Genomic DNA, 19,406 nt, shown 5'->3' with positions numbered 1-19,406 from the left:
TTCCTGGTGGATTTGTAATTACCACAAACCCCAGAGTCTCCTGGAGATTTCTCAGTAGGTTTCCCAGCTTCGGTTGTTACTGACACTGGTTAATTAAAAGAGATCTGTTCTTCCCTGTCCAGTCAGTATCTGGTGCCATTCAGGTAGGTGCCAATCAGGTGAGTATAATATTCCAAGAACATCTTTCCTGTAAAGTGATTTCATTGGAAAGAAATGGTTGGGATTGTGTTAGCAAAATGGCAGGAGAAATACAGAGCAGGTTACACATTGGGAGAAGCTCATGGACATCTTCCTATGGTTCAACAATATCTGAGGTGGTTCTGGTAGGTACAAACCAGGTGAGTATAATATTCCAAGAACATCTTTCCTGTAAAGTGATTTCATTGGAAAGAAATGGTTGGGATTGTGTTAGCAAAATGGCAGGAGAAATACAGAGCAGGTTACACATTGGGAGAAGCTCATGGACATCTTCCTATGGTTCAACAATATCTGAGGTGGTTCTGGTAGGTACAAACCAGGTGAGTATAATATTCCAAGAACATCTTTCCTGTAAAGTGATTTCATTGGAAAGAAATGGTTGGGATTGTGTTAGAAAAATGGCAGGAGAAATACAAAGCAGGTTACATATTGGGAGAAGCTCATGGACATCTTCCTATGGTTCCACAGTATATGGGACAGCTCTGGTAGGTACAAATCAGGTGAGTATAATATTCCAAGAACATATTACCTGTAAAGTGATTTCATTGGAAAGAAATGGTTGGGATTGTGTTAGCAAAATGGCAGGAGAAATACAAAGCAGGTTACATATTGGGAGAAGCTCATGGACATCTTCCTATGATTCCACAGTATCTGGGGTGGTTCTGGTAGGTGCAAATCAGGTGAGTATAATATTCCAAGAACATCTTTCCTGTAAAGTGATTTCATTGGAAAGAAATGGTTGGGATTGTGTTATCAAAATGGCAGGAGAAATACAGAGCAGGTTACACATTGGGAGAAGCTCATGGACATCTTCCTATGGTTCCACAGTATCTGGGGTGGTTCTGGTAGGTACAAACCAGGTGAGTATAATATTCCAAGAACATCTTTCCTGTAAAGTGATTTCATTGGAAAGAAATGGTTGGGATTGTGTTAGAAAAATGGCAGGAGAAATACAAAGCAGGTTACATATTGGGAGAAGCTCATGGACATCTTCCTATGGTTCCACAGTATATGGGACAGCTCTGGTAGGTACAAATCAGGTGAGTATAATATTCCAAGAACATATTACCTGTAAAGTGATTTCATTGGAAAGAAATGGTTGGGATTGTGTTAGCAAAATGGCAGGAGAAATGCAGAGCAGGTTACACATTGGGAGAAGCTCATGGACATCTTCCTATGGTTCCACAGTATCTGGGGTGGTTCTGGTAGGTGCAAATCAGGTGAGTATAATATTCCAAGAACATCTTTCCTGTAAAGTGATTTCATTGGAAAGAAATGGTTGGGATTGTGTTAGCAAAATGGCAGGAGAAATACAAAGCAGGTTACATATTGGGAGAAGCTCATGGACATCTTCCTATGGTTCCACAGTATCTGGGGTGGTTCTGGTAGGTGCAAATCAGGTGAGTATAATATTCCAAGAACATCTTTCCTGTAAAGTGATTTCATTGGAAAGAAATGGTTGGGATTGTGTTAGCAAAATGGCAGGAGAAATACAGAGCAGGTTACACATTGGGAGAAGCTCATGGACATCCTCCTATGGTTCCACAGTATCTGGGGCAGTTCTGGTAGGTACAAATCAGGTGAGTATAATATTCCAAGAACATCTTTCCTGTAAAGTGATTTCATTGGAAAGAAATGGTTGGGATTGTGTTAGCAAAATGGCAGGAGAAATACAAAGCAGGTTACATATTGGGAGAAGCTCATGGACATCTTTCTATGGTTCCACAGTATCTGGGGTGGTTCTGTTAGGTGCAAATCAGGTGAGTATAATATTCCAAAAACATCTTTCCTGTAAAGTGATTTCATTGGAAAGAAATGGTTGGGATTGTGTTAGCAAAATGGCAGGAGAAATACAGAGCAGGTTACACATTGGGAGAAGCTCATGGACATCCTCCTATGGTTCCACAGTATCTGGGGCAGTTCTGGTAGGTACAAATCAGGTGAGTATAATATTCCAAGAACATCTTTCCTGTAAAGTGATTTCATTGGAAAGAAATGGTTGGGATTGTGTTAGCAAAATGGCAGGAGAAATGCAGATTTTATATCTCAACTGTATTGTTTAATGGAAAGTCAATCTATGGTTTGATAGTTCTAGTGATGGAAGTGTTTACTTCTTCATATATTGTTTAATGTGAAACTTCAGCGAATGCAGGTATTTTCTCTCCCTATGTTGTATAAAGGATTATCTGTGAAGACTCACTCTTGTAAAGTGAGTGAAAGAGATTCTGATTCTTTAAGAATTTATGTTTTTTCCCCTACTGTTATATTAAAAGGAAAGAGACATATTGGAAAAGGAATGTGCACATTATTAGATGATGAGATTGTGAAGGATACATTTATTGAGAATTACAAAAAGTGGATAAAACACAACTTAGACGTTAACAGGTGAGTAAAATGAAGGTGAGGGGAAAAAGAAGATTATTTAAGATTTTAAATTCTAGATTGAAATCGTTTTTGTTGTTTAAGAAAGAGGGTGTAGATGTGGATGGAGATATACAAGGAATTTTAATAATGAGAATATTGAGAAGAAAAGTTAAAATTAAATTGGGAAATCTTAAGGGAGGATTTTTTGGACATTTTAGAAGTTTCACTAAGGGGCATATTCATCAAGGGTCAAATTTTGAATTCATAAAGACCAATTAAGTCAAAAGTTTTTTTTTTTTGGTCGAATAGATCTGTTTTCGATCGAATATTTGGCCGAATTCTAATAGCACGAATGGAAGGAATAGCGCATTCAATTCAAAGTTTTTTCCCAAAAAAAAACTTTGATTTTTCAAAGTCCAGCAATTGACTCCAAATAGGTTCTAGGAGGTCCCCCATAGGCTAAAACAGCAATTCGGCAGGTTTTAGATGGCAAATGTCTAAGTTGAATTTTTAGTTGTGACAGTACATGATAAATTTTGATATTCTAATTTTCTAATTTTTTAGAAATTCTAATCGAATTTAGACTATTCCCTAGTCGAAGTACACAAAAAATAGCTTGAAATTTGATATTTTTTCATTCAAAAATTCACCTCGACCTTTAATAAATCTAGCCCTAAAATGTGTATTACCTTTGTCATGGTTGGAAGTAGCAGTGACTTTGATTTTTAAGAAAAAAGAATCTACTCAAAATTGGAGACCAGTGACACTTTTAAATATGGACCCAAGTTAAAAGAAAAAGTAATTAAAAATAATCAGAAATGATATTTTATATGATTATATTTAAAAAGAGATATAATAGATGTTACAAAAGAGAGAAATCAAAAATTATTATTTTATTCTTTTGAATTGTTTTGTCTAAAAACATGTTTTTATTTGATTTTATGGGGGAAAAGCAAATATATCTGAATATAATAATAATAATAATATAGCTATAGGATCCGTTATCCAGAAAGCTCCAAATTGCAGAAGTTTGACTTCCATAGATTCCATTATATTCAAATTAAAATTTAAAAAAAATATTTCTATTTCTTTTTCTGTGTAATAATAAAACAGTCGCTTGTACTTGATCCCAACTAAGATATAATTACCTGTAATATCAAATAAAATATATTTTTTTAAATGAAAAAGAATCACAGGGGCCTCCTAGAGTGCAGAACAATGAAAAAAAAATCAAAGAATAATAAAATATTTGAATCTAATTCGATTCGAGATTTTTCTCCAAAAAAATTTGATTTTCAAAAGTCCACCAAATGACTCCAAATTAATTGTAGTATATCTCCCATAGGCTAAAACACAAATTCAACAGGTTTTAGATGAATAGTCAAATTCTAATTCTTAAAGGTGTCAGTACATGAAATATTTCAAAATTTGAATTTCGATTTCTTTAAAAACTCAAATCAAATTTCGACTATTTCCTAGTCGAATAACACTAAAATAAATTTTTTTAAATTCGAAATTAAAATTTTTAAATTCAAAATTTGAATTTTCAATTCAACCCTTGAAAAATTTGCTCCTAAGAATGTGGTTCCCCTATACAGATGTTGTTTGTCCTTTGAGATTTACTTCAAGAAGAACCATGACGAACCAGACGTTGGTCAGTGAGTTTGTTCTCCTGGGAATTCAGAATTTCAACTTCAAGATTCCCCTGTTCTCTCTGTTCCTTCTGATTTACATTATGACAATTTGGGAGAACGTCCTCATCATAGTGTTGGTGTCCTCCAGCCGGAACCTCCAGTCCCCCATGTACTTCTTTCTCCGACAGTTGTCCCTATGTGATCTACTGGAGGTCACAGATACTGTACCCACCCTGCTCCAAACTGGAATTTATGATAGAGTCTTGATGTCCTTTGTTGGCTGTATTACCCAGTATTCTTTGTTTTGTGTCTCAGAATCTTTTGAGTGTTTGCTTCTAGGAGTAATGTCCTATGACAGATATGTGGCCATCTGTATCCCACTGCGTTACTCTTCTATAATGTCTCACAGGGTTTGTGTTACATTAATTTTCATGTCTTGGGTGCTTGGCCATATAACTTCATTGCTTATGGCCAATTTCATAGCTACCCTACAGTTCTGTGACCAAAATACCATTAACCATTTCTTCTGTGATTTATTACCTATTCTAGAACTTTCCTGCTCAGACACTTTCTTTGTGCAACTAGAAGTAACCATACTTTCTATCCCAGTGGCTGTTTTCCCTTTAATATTCATCATTATATCTTATTTATGTATTGCCCATGCAATCCTAAAGATAGTGTCCATAACCGGGAGACAAAAAGCCTTCTCCACCTGCGGCTCCCACTTGGCTGTGGTCTCCATATTTTATGGGACTCTCATTTCTATTTATGTGGTTCCCCATAAAAAAAACTCCCAGACCTTAAGCAAACTTCTGTCTCTGCTGTACACTGTAGTTACCCCACTCATTAACCCACTTATTTACAGCCTGAGAAATAAAGATATCAGACAAGCCCTTGACCATCTGGTCACCAGGAAGTAAGTACTAGGAGTAACTTGGGGTTCAATCTCAGTATCCCTGTGACAGGCAGTTTGTTTATCTGAACCCATTTATCATTAGTGTAATTCATTTTACCCCAGTATATTTTTGTGTGTATCTCCCTGATGTATTAACAGTTCAGTGACACACAAAGAAAGAAAAGACCCACTAAGGAACAAGCAAAAACCATCCACATAACCCAAGAAATAGTAGTTAACCTTAGTTATAGACCTCTGACCTCTGTTGAAACTTATGTTTGGGGGTTGTTCTTCAGCTAGACCAAATTGACATTTGAGATTAACTAGTTCCTTTGACTGAAGAGAGAACGTGGTGATACGTAGGACAGTACAGTGCCATATACACAGCCATCTCTCTTAACAACTCCATCATGGGCTACACTAGGGCCATTAACTCTGAACTTGTTTCCAATCCATCTCCAATTATATGTCTAAACACCAATGGAAAGCCCTAAGGAAAGTGTCTTTACATCAAACTATTGTTATTTTGCTGACAAAAGTGCTGGTCCTTGACAGAGAAATGTGCAGAAATTTTAATTCACATTTCAGACCTTCAGCCTTACAAAATGTTACATGGGGGTCATGGTACAAAATACAAAGGTTGATTTGGCAAATATGGTTTAGTGATTTTAACAGTAGATCACCCTTTATATATGATGCCAAAGAGTCATAAAGATCTATTTATCTCTCTCTATCTATGTATTAATATGTTATCAATCTATCTATCTATATATCTAATAGGTAATATTTATTAGTTACTAGTTAAGTCAGCATTTCCAGACCACCTCATTGCTTCACTGATGGTTCAGCTCAATCTAGTCAGTGGCTGACTCAGGATATGATTCATAAAGTTTTAATACAAATTAATGTAAACAAGGCTCCAGGGCCAGATGGCATACACCCCCGGGTTCTAAGAGAGCTTAGTTCAGTTTTAGAGCAGCCCATATTTCTGATTTTCTCAGATTCCCTTTCATCTGGTATGGTGCCTATGGATTGGAGGAAAGCTGATGTTATGCTGATAAACTAAATAAGGTAAAATCTGATAATTCATAATTAAATAAGGACTGGAGCAACTATGGTGTTTAATTAGTTATGTAAATTCAATTAAAAAGCTGCTAAATCACATCTATGTTAAAACCTCCAGGAATTAAAGAATTCAACCTGTGAATCCAATATGTTTCTCTCTGCTGTAGCTTAATAAGTCTATCACCCCCTTATGATTTTATGTCTGTATGTATATTTTATTTGTATAGCGCTCCTTGAGGGCAAAGCACTGTACTGCAAAACCATAATTTAGTAGTGACAAATAAGGGGTTACTGCAATTATAAGTAAAAATAAGTGCATTATTAGAAATACAATTTATATTAATATAAAATATAATTACAAAATAGATCACGTGCTCAGTGTCAAGGAGACAAAAGGCTGGAGGATCCTACCCCATAGAGCTTACAGTCTAAATGGGAGGGTAACTTACAGACACAATTCGGAGGGGTATTAAAGTGCTGTAGGTTACAGTGTGTGACACATATAAGGGCCAGGTCCCAGTTCAGGTGTTAGCCAAGTGCTCCCAGTTTTATATTAAAAACACTGAAGGAAGTATTGGTTACGTCAGTCACCTCTAAGTTTGGGCGTCCCTGGTGTTGCTGTGTATGTCCTGAATCCCAGTTGTATGTTCCATAGCCATCACTGTAGTCACATAGCGTGTGTACATCACTCAGGGCATCTTGTGCACCGACAATTATTAAATATTGGCAGTTTCCAGCCATGTTGAAGCTTCCTGTGGTTTTTGTAAAAAAAATGCATAACGTATATACTCGAGTATAAGCCGACCCGAGTATAAGCCGAGGTACCTAATTTTACCTACGAAAACTGGGAAAACTTATTGACTCTAGTATAAGCCTAGACACAACTACAGCCCTGTCTCCCAGCAGCGCACATTCCACCAAAGCGACCCCCCCATCGATCAACCGGACTTCTTTGCAAAGTTGATGGTGACAGAGAATTGCCAAACGGATTACTGTGTGCATTGTCCTACTGTCCCACTACCATGTGCAGAGGGTGCTGTGTGATATTGCAGTCACTGTTATTCTTTCATATAACCAACAGAGGGTGCTGTGTGATATTGCAGTCACTGTTATTCTTTCATATAACCAACAGAGGGCGCTGTGTGATATTGCAGTCACTGTTATTCTTTCATATAACCAACAGATGGCGCTGTGTGATATTGCAGTCCCTGTTATTCTTTCATATAACCAACAGATGGCGCTGTGTGATATTGCAGTCACTGTTATTCTTTCATATAACCAACAGAGGGCGCTGCGTGATATTGCCATCACTGTTAATCTTTCGTATAACCAACAGAGGGCGCTGCGTGATATTGCAGTCACTGTTATTCTTTCATATAACCAACAGATGGCGCTGTGTGATATTGCAGTCCCTGTTATTCTTTCATATAACCAACAGATGGCGCTGTGTGATATTGCAGTCACTGTTATTCTTTCATATAACCAACAGAGGGCGCTGTGTGATATTGCAGTCACTGTTAATCTTTCGTATAACCAACAGATGGCGCTGTGTGATATTGCAGTCACTGTTATTCTTTCATATAACCAACAGAGGGCGCTGTGTGATATTGCAGTCACTGTTAATCTTTCGTATAACCAACAGAGGGCGCTGTGTGATATTGCAGTCACTGTTATTCTTTCATATAACCAACAGAGGGCACTGTGTGATATTGCAGTCACTGTTATTCTTTCATATAACCAACAGAGGGCGCTGTGTGATATTGCAGTCTCTCCCCAAGCAAACTGTTGGTATAGGAATGATTAAAAGTGACTGCAATCTCAGCTGATTTGAGTATAAGCCGAGGTAATCTTTTTCAGTACATTTTGGATGCTGAAAAACTCGGCTTATACTCGAGTATATCCATATTTGCTTGGACTCTAAGCCAGGCTGGATAAACCATGGAGTATACAATTTTTTTTGTCTCTGAGCTTCCATTTCATATCTTGGAATCGAGCCGTTTGCTTTTGAATTTCCAGAGAGAAATCAGGATAGAGTGCAATTTTTGTGTTATCATATAACAGTTGCCCTTTAATTCTGGCCATTGCCAATAAAGTATCTCTGTCTTTTGCATTTAGTAAGCGAGCAATCAGGGCTTGGGGGGACACCTGGGATAGGAGTCTTCATCATTATACAATGAGTTCTCTCTATAGTGAAAGAGGTAGAGACATTTGTTACCTCAAAAGTGTCCCACAGCCATTACACAAATCTCTCCTCATTGGTCCCCTCCACCCACTCCAGTTATACGACAAGCCGAATGTTCTTACACCTCAGCCGATTTTCCAAGTTGTTTTCTTTAGTTTGTCACTGTGTAACTGCCCAGTGAAGATCCTGTATTTGCTGAGGGAGAGGGTTGCACATAGTCTCCAGCATGTTAATTCGTTGTTCAGCTTTAACAGTTCACTCCCGCAGCTTCTCAATGTCTTCAGAATGGACAATTCCACTTTCAGCTCCTCTGTTTTAGTTGTAATGAGGTTTGTGCAAATGTCCCTGTTAGCTTTGATCTCCACTAGCAAGTCCACCAGTGAAGGTTCCGGTATTGTTCCAGCCTAGCGGTGGTCTCCACAGCTTTCTTCTGTATCTTGCTTGGCCCCATTTTGTGCTGCTGAAGTAAAGGGGTTAAAGGAGTAGTAGGGTGTTCCATGTTGGCTTGTCTGAGTGTGCCCAATCTTTATGAAAGGGTCCAGAGCAGTGGAGACCCTCAAAAAGACGTCTGCTCACATCAGGCAGGTAGTCCTGCTCCCCCACCCTCTAGCTTTAGTGAATTTGAGGTTATACTCATTAATGATAACACGTACATTACATCAACTCCTCCATCCCGAATAAACATTAAATCATCTATATAACGTTTATACAAAATGATATGGGGTAAGTACATCCTCAGATGAATTGATGCTGCCATGTTCACATTTCAAAAAGACAAAGCAAATGTAGTTCCTATGGCAGTAACTGAGATCTGTTAATAATAATGATCAGACCATGTGAAATAATTACGTGTAAAGATGAATTTGAACGAATTTTTACCTTGTATAATGTAGGGGATCAGAGAAACCCTTCTCCTGTTTTTCTGTCTGTGACATCATCCAGCCCAGTTACAGGCTGGAGAGCCATCTGATTGGCTGGGTGCCGCAGTGCATCCTTGGGAGAGAGGGTGTGCCTGACTTAGGAGCCTTTTGTACAGGGTCTCTGACAGAGTTTAACAGGGGTTGTATGGTGAAAGATCCAGCCAGAACAAAGTCTTGTGAAACTAACCAAGCTGTTGAATCTGTGGGAATACAGAAAGAGCCCATCCTGTTCCCTGCCAAGCTTCTAGAGAATCAGAAGGAGAAAAGTGCCTCTGGTGAGATTGATCCTGCTGCACATCTGCCTGTAATCTCCAGTGTGATTGCCTCTGAGAGCACCCCAGTGCATGAGCCACCCAAGGGAGAATATTGGCAAGGATACAAAAACAGGTCTTGTGCATTTACCGGCTATGTGGGAGCGGCTGCTAAGTTCTATAGGGAGAGATACTTTTGGGAAAGGTAGCGCTACCTGGGGTATAAGCGCTCTGGGGAAGGGACATTCTATTTGAACTGAATTGTGTGGTTATTAACCCCTTCCAGAGGATTGGAACTTAAATAACAAAAAGGACAGTGTTAGAGAAACAGTCAGGTACCTAATAGTGAGTTACGTAGTGTCCCACGTGTCCCCAGTGCAGTGTATTGTGTATTAGATTGCCAAAGTTCACTATTGTGTTTATATAAAGTTTATATTTGTTTCATTTGCAAACTGCGTCTTTTATTTGTCCTGGTGGAAGTTCCCGGAGGGGTGTTCCTCAGTGTTCCCTAGGTGGAGGCACTGCGCTGTAAATCCCAGTTCCCAGTACTTTTCATGTGCAAAAGGGACTCAGGGCCCCTGGATTGCCAAGGGTTAATTGTGATATAAAGAGACAGTAACCAAATTAGAGTTGCAATAATATCATTCCTTTGGAGAGTATTCAGTCTCAGTCTTCCTCTTTAAGCATTTTTTTTCAATGGCTGCCAGGCCTCTATCATGTGGAATACATGTGTAGAGTGATATAACATCACCTATAACTATCTGGCCATTGTAGCCCTTTAAAGGGGTGATGTACCTTTAAGGTAACTTTAGTTTGTTATAGAATGGCTAATTCTAAGCCACTTTTCAATTGCCCTTCATTTTTTTCTTTATTATAGTTTTTTAATTATTTGCCTTCTTCTTCTGCCATACAGTTGAATTGATTGGAATAAGAGACTGGAATATGAATAGGAGAAGCCTAAATAGAAAGATGAGGAATAAAAAGTAGCAATTACTATACATTTGTAGCCTTACAGAGAATTTGTATTTGGATGGAGTCAGCGACCCCCATTTGAGAGCTGGAAAGAGTCAGAAGAAAAAGGCAAATAATTTAAATCTGACTGTCTTCTCCCACTAACTGCCGTTCTTCTGTTCTCCACGAATCCAGTGCATTCCACTGTGAAACGCACGACCATCTTGGATATCTCAGCAGCGTTCAGCAGACAGTAGGGAGAAAGCACTGGCTGAGAAGTTGTGGGAGCACAAGGGTAGAAAACTTCACTACTGTGATAATTCCGCTTGTGCAAGTGTCAGGTGATGCTTTCAATCTATCCACTGAGGTTACTGGCATGTGTGGAGTTAACAGACCTTATTGTGAGACCCAGAGGGAAAATTAGATGTATAACCTAACCCTAAATTAAAGAAGTATTATATTGTGATTTGCTGGATGACTGCAGGGAAACTATAAGGTGAAGGACTGACACAAGTATAGAGGGTCGGAGTGGGCCAGCGGGAAAACAAGCAGCGCCGTGTTGCTCCACTCACGCATACGTGTCAGGCCCTGGGGTTTGTAACCCGGTGGGCAGTGTCCACATCGACGCAGTAGGGGGGTTCGGAGGGGGGCCCTGGACATCAGTTCCGGTGGGCCTCGGACCCCCCAGTCCGACCCTGCAAGTATATGAACCAAAACTTCAAGAAATCTCGTGAATATTTACCTGAAAGGGGAATCCTATAGAGTGTCACATGGTGGATCTTCTGCAATGTACCTGAGGGGCAGCTAGGAATTTTGTTTATTGACAATGTTCTTATTACATAACACAAAACTTTCATATACAACTTCTTTACAAAAACGTAATTCATTAAATACTAGGGAATCACCGAATCAACTTCCACTTTTTTCCTTTCCTGACCCTAATTTGCATATGTAAATTAGGATTTGGTTCATTATTCAGACGAATCTTTCACAATGGAATCGGCTGAATTCAAAATAGTGAATTTGGTGCAACCCTATTAAATACACAAAGCAAACAGTTACTAAGCAAAGTACTTCTCCCTTACAGTTGTATCTACTAACTTGGGCTAGGCAGAGCAAAAGTAGTTAATGTCCAGCTAGTGATAGGAGCATGGGTTACATTGCTACTCAGCACTTCAGCTCAGGGCATTCGCTAAGTGGAACATTCCAATAAGGATTTAGTGCAACTACAACTCTCAGGCTACTGTGCATAAAAATAGAAAATGATTGGACGCCAGGAGGTTCTTATGGTGAAACAAAAGATGGAAGTTTATTTGTTCCAAGACAAATTTCCCCAGGTTTACTTACATAAGATGAGGTATAGGCAGATGTAACGTCACATGCTAGAACATGTTGGATGACACAGCTGAGGAGTGTGACTCCCATGAGGCATTGTAGTCAAAAAGTACATCAAAGTGGTCCGGATCCCACCCAGTGAAGGGGTCAGGGAGAAGGAGTCTAAGCCCGACACCCTATCACTAAAGACAATCTAGGAGCCTTGGGAAGCTACTCCTGCTACAGATCCTCGATGGAGCACAAAGCTGCTCTTACTATCTGTCCTCTCTATCTTACTCTCCTAGACAGTCTATAACAGATATAACCTGTCTCTAGCTTAAGCTCATTCACGGGGTTCCCTGGTCCCCGACTCAACCACTAAAGATGCTGCTGCCTTTAGGGCAATGGCTTTACGGGGCCTTAGTGTACGCAGACTCAATGGGCACAACCAGTAGGTAAGGACACCAGCAGCCAAAGAGGAAGAGCCACCCCTTTCCACACACTATATTGAAGTGTGACAGGAAGTGGTCATTACACCTCTTGGCCAATAACACTGGTTATGTAAATATAACTAGATACATGAGCTTTTCCCCAGCAACTAGGGAAATGGAAGGAAGGGTAGGGATTTAAAGCTATAAGGGCATTTTATTACTATAGGTCCCTACATATCATTAACTAAAAGCTCCCTCTTCTTTGCCAGGGACTCCCTATATTACATTACACTGTATTTAATTAGTTGCCCCTATAGCTGAGGGGCAGGTAGGGGGTATGTAGGGGCAGCTCATTGGCTTCTGTGACAGGGGGGCTGGGCGGAATGTTGAAGCTAACTGGGCATTTATTTACTGTTTTTATTTATTTACTGTTTTTATTCATTTACTGTTTTTATTTATTTATTGTTTCTATTTATTTACTGTTTTTATTAACCCTTTAAGTGCCACAGAACGTAGAATCTATGTTCTGTGGAAAAGTCACTTTAAATGCCACAGAATGAAGAAAGGAGGAGCAGCTTTTAAACCCGCTCGCTCTGTTCCTTCTCATTCCCCAGCCCCTAGGCAACGAAAATCTTTTCATATCAGGCATCAAACTGTTCAGTACAACCCTGGCGTTCATATTTGGGATGCGTTTTGCTGGAACGTTGCAAAATGTTGGGTATAAAATGGGGTAAAATGCAAGTTTTGTGACTATTTTCAGAAATTTCAAAAAAAGCATTATGTTTAGCATAGATTTGTGGTTTGGTAGTTTGTGGTAGAAAGATGTCATTACCTGCTTTAGATTCGTCAGAATGTGTGCTTTCGGAAAATATATGGTTTTCTAGGGTCTCCATACTGTTAGAGGGTCTCATGGCACATACAGTGTCGGACTGGCACACCAGGGGCCCACCAAAAAACCTTAGACCAGGGGCCACTCTCAGTACTATTATTATTCTTCCTCACTCAACCTCTATTCTCCTAGTCTCTTTTCTTTACATACTTTAATCGATTATTGCATCTATTAATCCTCTTTTTCTTATACAAATATGGAAATGACCATGAAATAGGCCAAATGTTTAGCAGCACAAGGGCCCACTGACAGCTGGACCCACCCGGAGTTTTCCTGGTCTCCCTGTGGGCCGGTCCGACACTGGGCACATAATACACATACCGGGTGCTTAGATCGTCAGAATGTGTACTTTCGGAAAATATATGGTTTTCTAGGGTCTCCATACTGTTAGAGGAGTCTTATGGTACATAATACACATACCGGGTGCTTATATCGTCAGAATGTGTACTTTCGGAAAATATATGGTTTTCTAGGGTCTCCATACTGTTAGGGGGTCTCATGGCACATAATACACATACTGAGTGTCATACGGGAAAATTCATATGCACTATTTGGATTTGGGGGTCTCTGTATGCCACATAGTTTGGTAAATCTAAGCATATTGGGCATCAAATTGTTTAGTAGACCCCTGGTGTTCATATTTAGGATGCTTTATGCTGGTAGACAACAAAATGTGGGATATTTAATGGGGTAAAATCTAAGCTTTGTGACGATTTTCAGAAATTTCATAAAAACTGTTATGTTTAGCCTAGCTTTGCAGTTTGGTCGTTTACATTCGGTAGAATGTTTACTTTCCAAAAATATATGGCTTTGGGGGGTAAACTTTCTGTGTTTTTACCCCACAAAAAATGCAGTCAATGTGTTGATTTTTCATTAGCTGAAGTGACCCACAGGACTATTTGTATGCGCTAACTTCATACTGGGGCCTCTAAATGCCAGATACTTTGGTAAACCTGTGCACAATGGGCATCAAACGGTTCAGTGGACCCCTGGCAATAATATTCAGGTGCTTTTTCTTGGTACCTAATACAGTGTGGGATATGCGGAGCAGCAAAATAAAACCTTTGAAGTGATTTTTTAGAATTTTGATACATTTTTATAATAACCGCTACGTTCAGATAAGCTTTGATGTTTGGTAGTTAGGAGTAGAAAGACATAGTTACCCATCTTGGAATCCGCAGAACGTGTACTTTTCAAAAATATATGGTTTTCCGATATAAACCTACTGTTTCAGGATTTTTTGGATTTGGAATCGAGAGTATGCCATTTTCTGCCTTAGTGCTTTCAAAATTTGGTAATATACTGCCGGGAGATTTTGCTGTACACAAGTCCTAAATCTCCCTTAAACTCTCGAATATCATTCAAGAGAAAGGAGGCTTTCCAGTTGGAAAAACAGTTGGATTTTCATGCGTAAAATGAATATTTTTCTGGTATTTATTCATATATTATGAAAAAAAGGAATTTTTCTTTTTTTTTTTTGGTATTTAGCACTATAAATCTTTTTGTAGAGGTGGAAATACATGAAAACTCAGGAAAATTTAGAAAGCTCAGTTTCTCCCAAAAAAAAACAATGTATAGTTTTTCTAGGTAAACTATAGGTTTCCCCTCAGAGAGCGCAAAATGTTCCAAAAACGCATTTCGCGTAACCAAAATTTTTAATTCAGCTGGCTCTTAAAGGGTTAATTTACTGTTACTATTTTTATTTATTTCCTGTTTTTATTAATTTATTGTTTTTATTTATTTACTGTTTTTATGAATTTATTGTTTTTATTTATTTATTGTTTTTATGTATTTAATTTACTGTTTTTATTTATTTACTGTTTTTATTAACTTACTGTTTTAATATGTTTACTGTTTTTATTCATTTACTGTTTTTTTTTACTATTTTAATTAATTTACTGTTTGTATTTGCTGTTTTTGTTCATTTACAATTTTATTTATTTACTGTTTTTATTCATTTATTGTTTTTATTTATTTACTGTTTTTATTCATTTATTGTTTTTATTTATTTACTGTTTGTATTTATTTACTGTTTGTATTAATTTACTGATTTTTTTTATTTTTTGGTTTTATTTATTTAATTTACTGTTTTTATTAACTTACTGTTTTAATATATTTACTGTTTTTATTCATTTACTGTTTTTATTTACTGTTTTAATTAATTTACTGTTTTTATTTACTGTTTTTATTTATTTACTGTTTTCATTTACTGTTTTTGTGATGATGATAATAATAATAATAATAATAATAATAATAATAATAATAATAGCTTTGCCTTGAATCAGTAGCTTGGCTTTACAGTAGAAGTGCAGTTTGCAATGTGGCCACAAGATGGCAGTGATACACAGCCTGAGTGAGACATTATGTAGTTGTGTGAGGCTGAGAGTTATAGTTCATTATAGTTCTAGGGTAAAGGGATCACTGAGTGGCAAATAGATCTGGGCACAGCGGGTGAATAGAGACGTCTCCTATAGAGTCAGTATATATAGAAATATAATAGGACTGGGGCGATTATAGAGAAGGAATCTGATACTGGTCATTTACTCACTGGTCCAAGAATATCCCCGATTCCTGGAGAGAGATCCACATAGAATTCATCACTTTATTGTGTAAAATCCAATGAAAGGAACAAATGAATCTATGGAAAACACAAAATAATATGTCAGCTCCAAAGTCTCAAGCAAATAGAAAAGTCCAAAATAAATACTTGTCACAGGTCTGTCACACCCTGCCCCAGTGAGCTTACAATCTAAGGTCCCTATCACATTCCCATCAGTCCCTGACCCAGTGAGCTTACAATCTATGGTCCATATCACATTCCCATCAATCCCTGTGAGTTTACAATCTAAGGTCCCTATCACATTCCAATCAGTCCCTCCCCCGGTGAGCTTACAATCTAAGGTCCCTATCACATTCCCATCAGTCCCTGCCCCAGTGAGCTTACAATCTAAGGTCCCTATCACATTCCCATCAGTCCCTGCCCCAGTGAGCTTACAATGTAAAGTGCCAGTCATTCACACACAGTAGGGTGAGTTTATTGGGAGCCAGTATATATTTGGGGTGCAGGAGGAGACTGAGTACTAGTGCTGGGGGGGGCTGAAGCTCACAGGGCCCATGGGTCGGGGCTGACACAAAATATTCAGGCTACAGGGGGTTGTGAGTTGATCTCTTCTTGCTGCCCCCCTGCCTGTGACCTGCCCCTTGTCCCCCTCCATGACATCAGAGATGTGGGGGGGCACAGGTATATCCCGAACTGCAGACTGGGTCGGGGACGGGGGAGACAATTTCTCAGCCTGCCGATTCCTACTGGGCACTGAGCCACTTTTATTGTTTAGTAGCCAAACCCTCTTCTTCATCATGAGCCAAGAAACAAGCCCTTAATCCCCAGACACACGGCAGCTTCAGGCTCCAGTGCACATTCCCCCAATGGATCCATCATGCCATGTTTTACCCATAATGCCTGTGTTGCTGAGCAACTGTCGTATCACAGGGTGTGGCCAGTCCCACAGGGGAGGAGTCAGTGGCATCAGTGGGGGTGTAAGTGGGGGGCTTCCGGGTTGTTACTGAAATGTCCCGACTTTCTCTTTGATCTCCTGCACTGAACAGCCAGAAATAGATACAAAGTTTCTAACTTCATTGGCTTTTGGCAGAGAGCCCAGAGTAGATACTTAGATACATTTGTAACAGTTTTAGATAAGCAGGTCTCTTGGGAGAACTTAAGGTGGCCATACACGGGCCGATAAAAGCTGCAGACAGACCGTGTCGGCAGCTTATTGGCCCGTGTATGGGGCCCCCCGACGGGCTTCACCGATCGAGATTTGGCCGAAAGTCGAACAGATCTTGATCGGATGGGACTAAAAATCGCATCTATTCGTTGATGGGGTCCCGCGATCCGACCGCCCATTGCAATTCGTTAGGATCCGATCGTTGGCCCCTAGGGCTCACGATCGGATCAGCCCGATATTTCCCACCTCAAGGTGGGCATATTGGGGAGAGATCCGCTCGTTTGACCACATCGCCAAACGAGCGGATCTCTCAGTGTATGGCCACCTTTAAACTCGCAGTTTAAAGGGCAATTCATCTTCATTAGCAAAATTGTAATAACAAATAAAAAACACAAAAATATGTTCAGATTTTCATAACCTGCCAAATGTTGTAGAATGAATATGGTAATTAGGGGGTGTGGCCACAAAATAGGCGTGGTCAAAAAATGTTCATCTCGCAGCAAATCTTTTTGTCTCTCTACAGTCAGTCAGGAGAATGGACAGGGAGCAAAACACAAACTGACATGGGACTGGGATTGGATTCTGCTTCATTCCCGACATTGGGAAGTGCTGGGCCCCAACGTCTCCAGTCACCCACAATATCCCATTCACCCCTTATTTGTGCTGAACCCCTGTGTTACCCTCCTCCCCATGTCCCCAAATATCTCTCCCTGTATCTTAATTATTCCTATGGCTTCTCCTTTACTTTCCCACTCTTTGTCCATAATGTTGTCTATTTATATTTTATATTTATTTATAATTAGTTATATTTATATTTATTTATATTTTATATTTATATTTATTTATATTTATTTATAATTATTTATATTTATTTATATTTATATTTATATTTATTTATAATTATTTATATTTATTTATATTTTATATTTATTTATGATTATTTATATGTATTTATATTCTACATTTTATATTTATTTATAATTTTTTATATTTTATATTTATTTTTATTTATTTATAATTAGTTATATTTATTTATAATTATTTATATTTATTTATATTTATATTTATTTATATTTATTTATATTTATTTATATTTTACATTTTATATTTATTTATAATTTTTATATTTATATTTATTTATATTTTATATTTGTATTTATTTATAATTGTTTATATTTATATTTATATGTTATATTTTATATTTATTTATAGTTATATTTATTTATATTTATATTTAATATTTATATTTATTTATATGTATTTATATTTATCTATAATTATATATCAGAGCCAATAGTTCTGTGTAATCAGCTTTGAAAAAGGAACGGAAATCTGTTGTGATTCTCATTCGTTTCCCAATAAAAATATTCCACCTCCGACTTCTACACTTTATACAAATGACAAATAATTGCTCCACAGGCTGCTGAGAAATAGAAACTAAAACTGTAACTCTCTCTTTCATTTCTCCTTCACTTCTGCCCTGACTCCTCCCCAAATGTACAACAAACTGAGTGACCCAAACCTCACGTTTCTGTATAAATACTGCCCCTCATATATTATAAGGGATAATGTACCCCCTACTGTAAATGATAAGGATATTAGAAGTCACTGAGGGGTTGTTCAGTGACCATATAAAGGCACAAGGCTGCAGGCTGAGTTATACAGGGAACTCTGAGTATCACTCATGTATTATAAGGGATAATGTACCCCCTACTGTAAATGATAAGGATATTAGAAGTCACTGAGGGATTGTTCTGTGACCATATAAAGGCACAAGGCTGCAGGCTGAGTTATACAGGGAACTCTGAGTATCACTCATGTATTATAAGGGATAATGTACCCCCTACTGTAAATGATAAGGATATTAGAAGTCACTGAGGGGTTGTTCTGTGACCATATAAAGGCACAAGGCTGCAGGCTGAGTTATACAGGGAACTCTGAGTATCACTCATGTATTATAAGGGATAATGTACCCCCTACTGTAAATGATAAGGATATTAGAAGTCACTGAGGGGTTGTTCTGTGACCATATAAAGGCACAAGGCTGCAGGCTGAGTTATACAGGGAACTCTGAGTATCACTCATGTATTATAAGGGATAATGTACCCCCTGCTGTAAATGATAAGGATATTAGAAGTCACTGAGTCGTACAGTCACAGTGAATATAAAAGCCCAGGTAATACAGTATCTGTGGAACCTGAGGAACTGGAATAACAATTGAGACGTGGGGGAAGGACACACAACTGCTCCAGTTACAAGAGGAACCTGTTCTGATAAATGGCCCAATTCTGTCAGCTCCCAAATAGCCACGAGTTGTCCAAATAGAAACAAAAATCACATTACACACCCAAAATTCAACACAAAAATACCTAATTATAATGGTAACTAGAGTAAGTCAGGAGTATAGCTGGGCAAGTGACTCTGCATCCGGCAGTTAAAGGGTTAATAACAAAGGGACAGGTACAAGGAAGTTTATGTGATGCCAATAAGATTATATAGAAGATGCTGCTAATCCTTATTGGCATCTCACACAACAACAATTAGATGCCCAGGGCAACGTCTCACCCACTGCCACTCACCATTACAC

At 38.4% G+C, this 19,406-nt stretch overlaps 1 protein-coding gene across 1 annotated transcript; it reads left to right on the top strand.

The window, feature by feature from the left end:
* The first annotated feature begins 4,177 nt into the window (after positions 1–4,177).
* Positions 4,178–5,116, top strand: LOC108710673 (olfactory receptor 2D3). Its single transcript, XM_018251787.2, has one exon. The coding sequence runs from the start codon at positions 4,199–4,201 to the stop codon at positions 5,114–5,116; it is 918 nt and encodes a 305-aa protein (XP_018107276.1). The 5' UTR covers positions 4,178–4,198.
* Positions 5,117–19,406: the final 14,290 nt, after the last annotated feature.

This window comes from Xenopus laevis, chromosome 3L (genome assembly GCF_017654675.1).
Source record: "Xenopus laevis strain J_2021 chromosome 3L, Xenopus_laevis_v10.1, whole genome shotgun sequence".
Classification (NCBI taxonomy): Eukaryota; Metazoa; Chordata; class Amphibia; order Anura; family Pipidae; genus Xenopus; species Xenopus laevis.
This window is presented reverse-complemented; position numbering and strand designations above follow the sequence as displayed.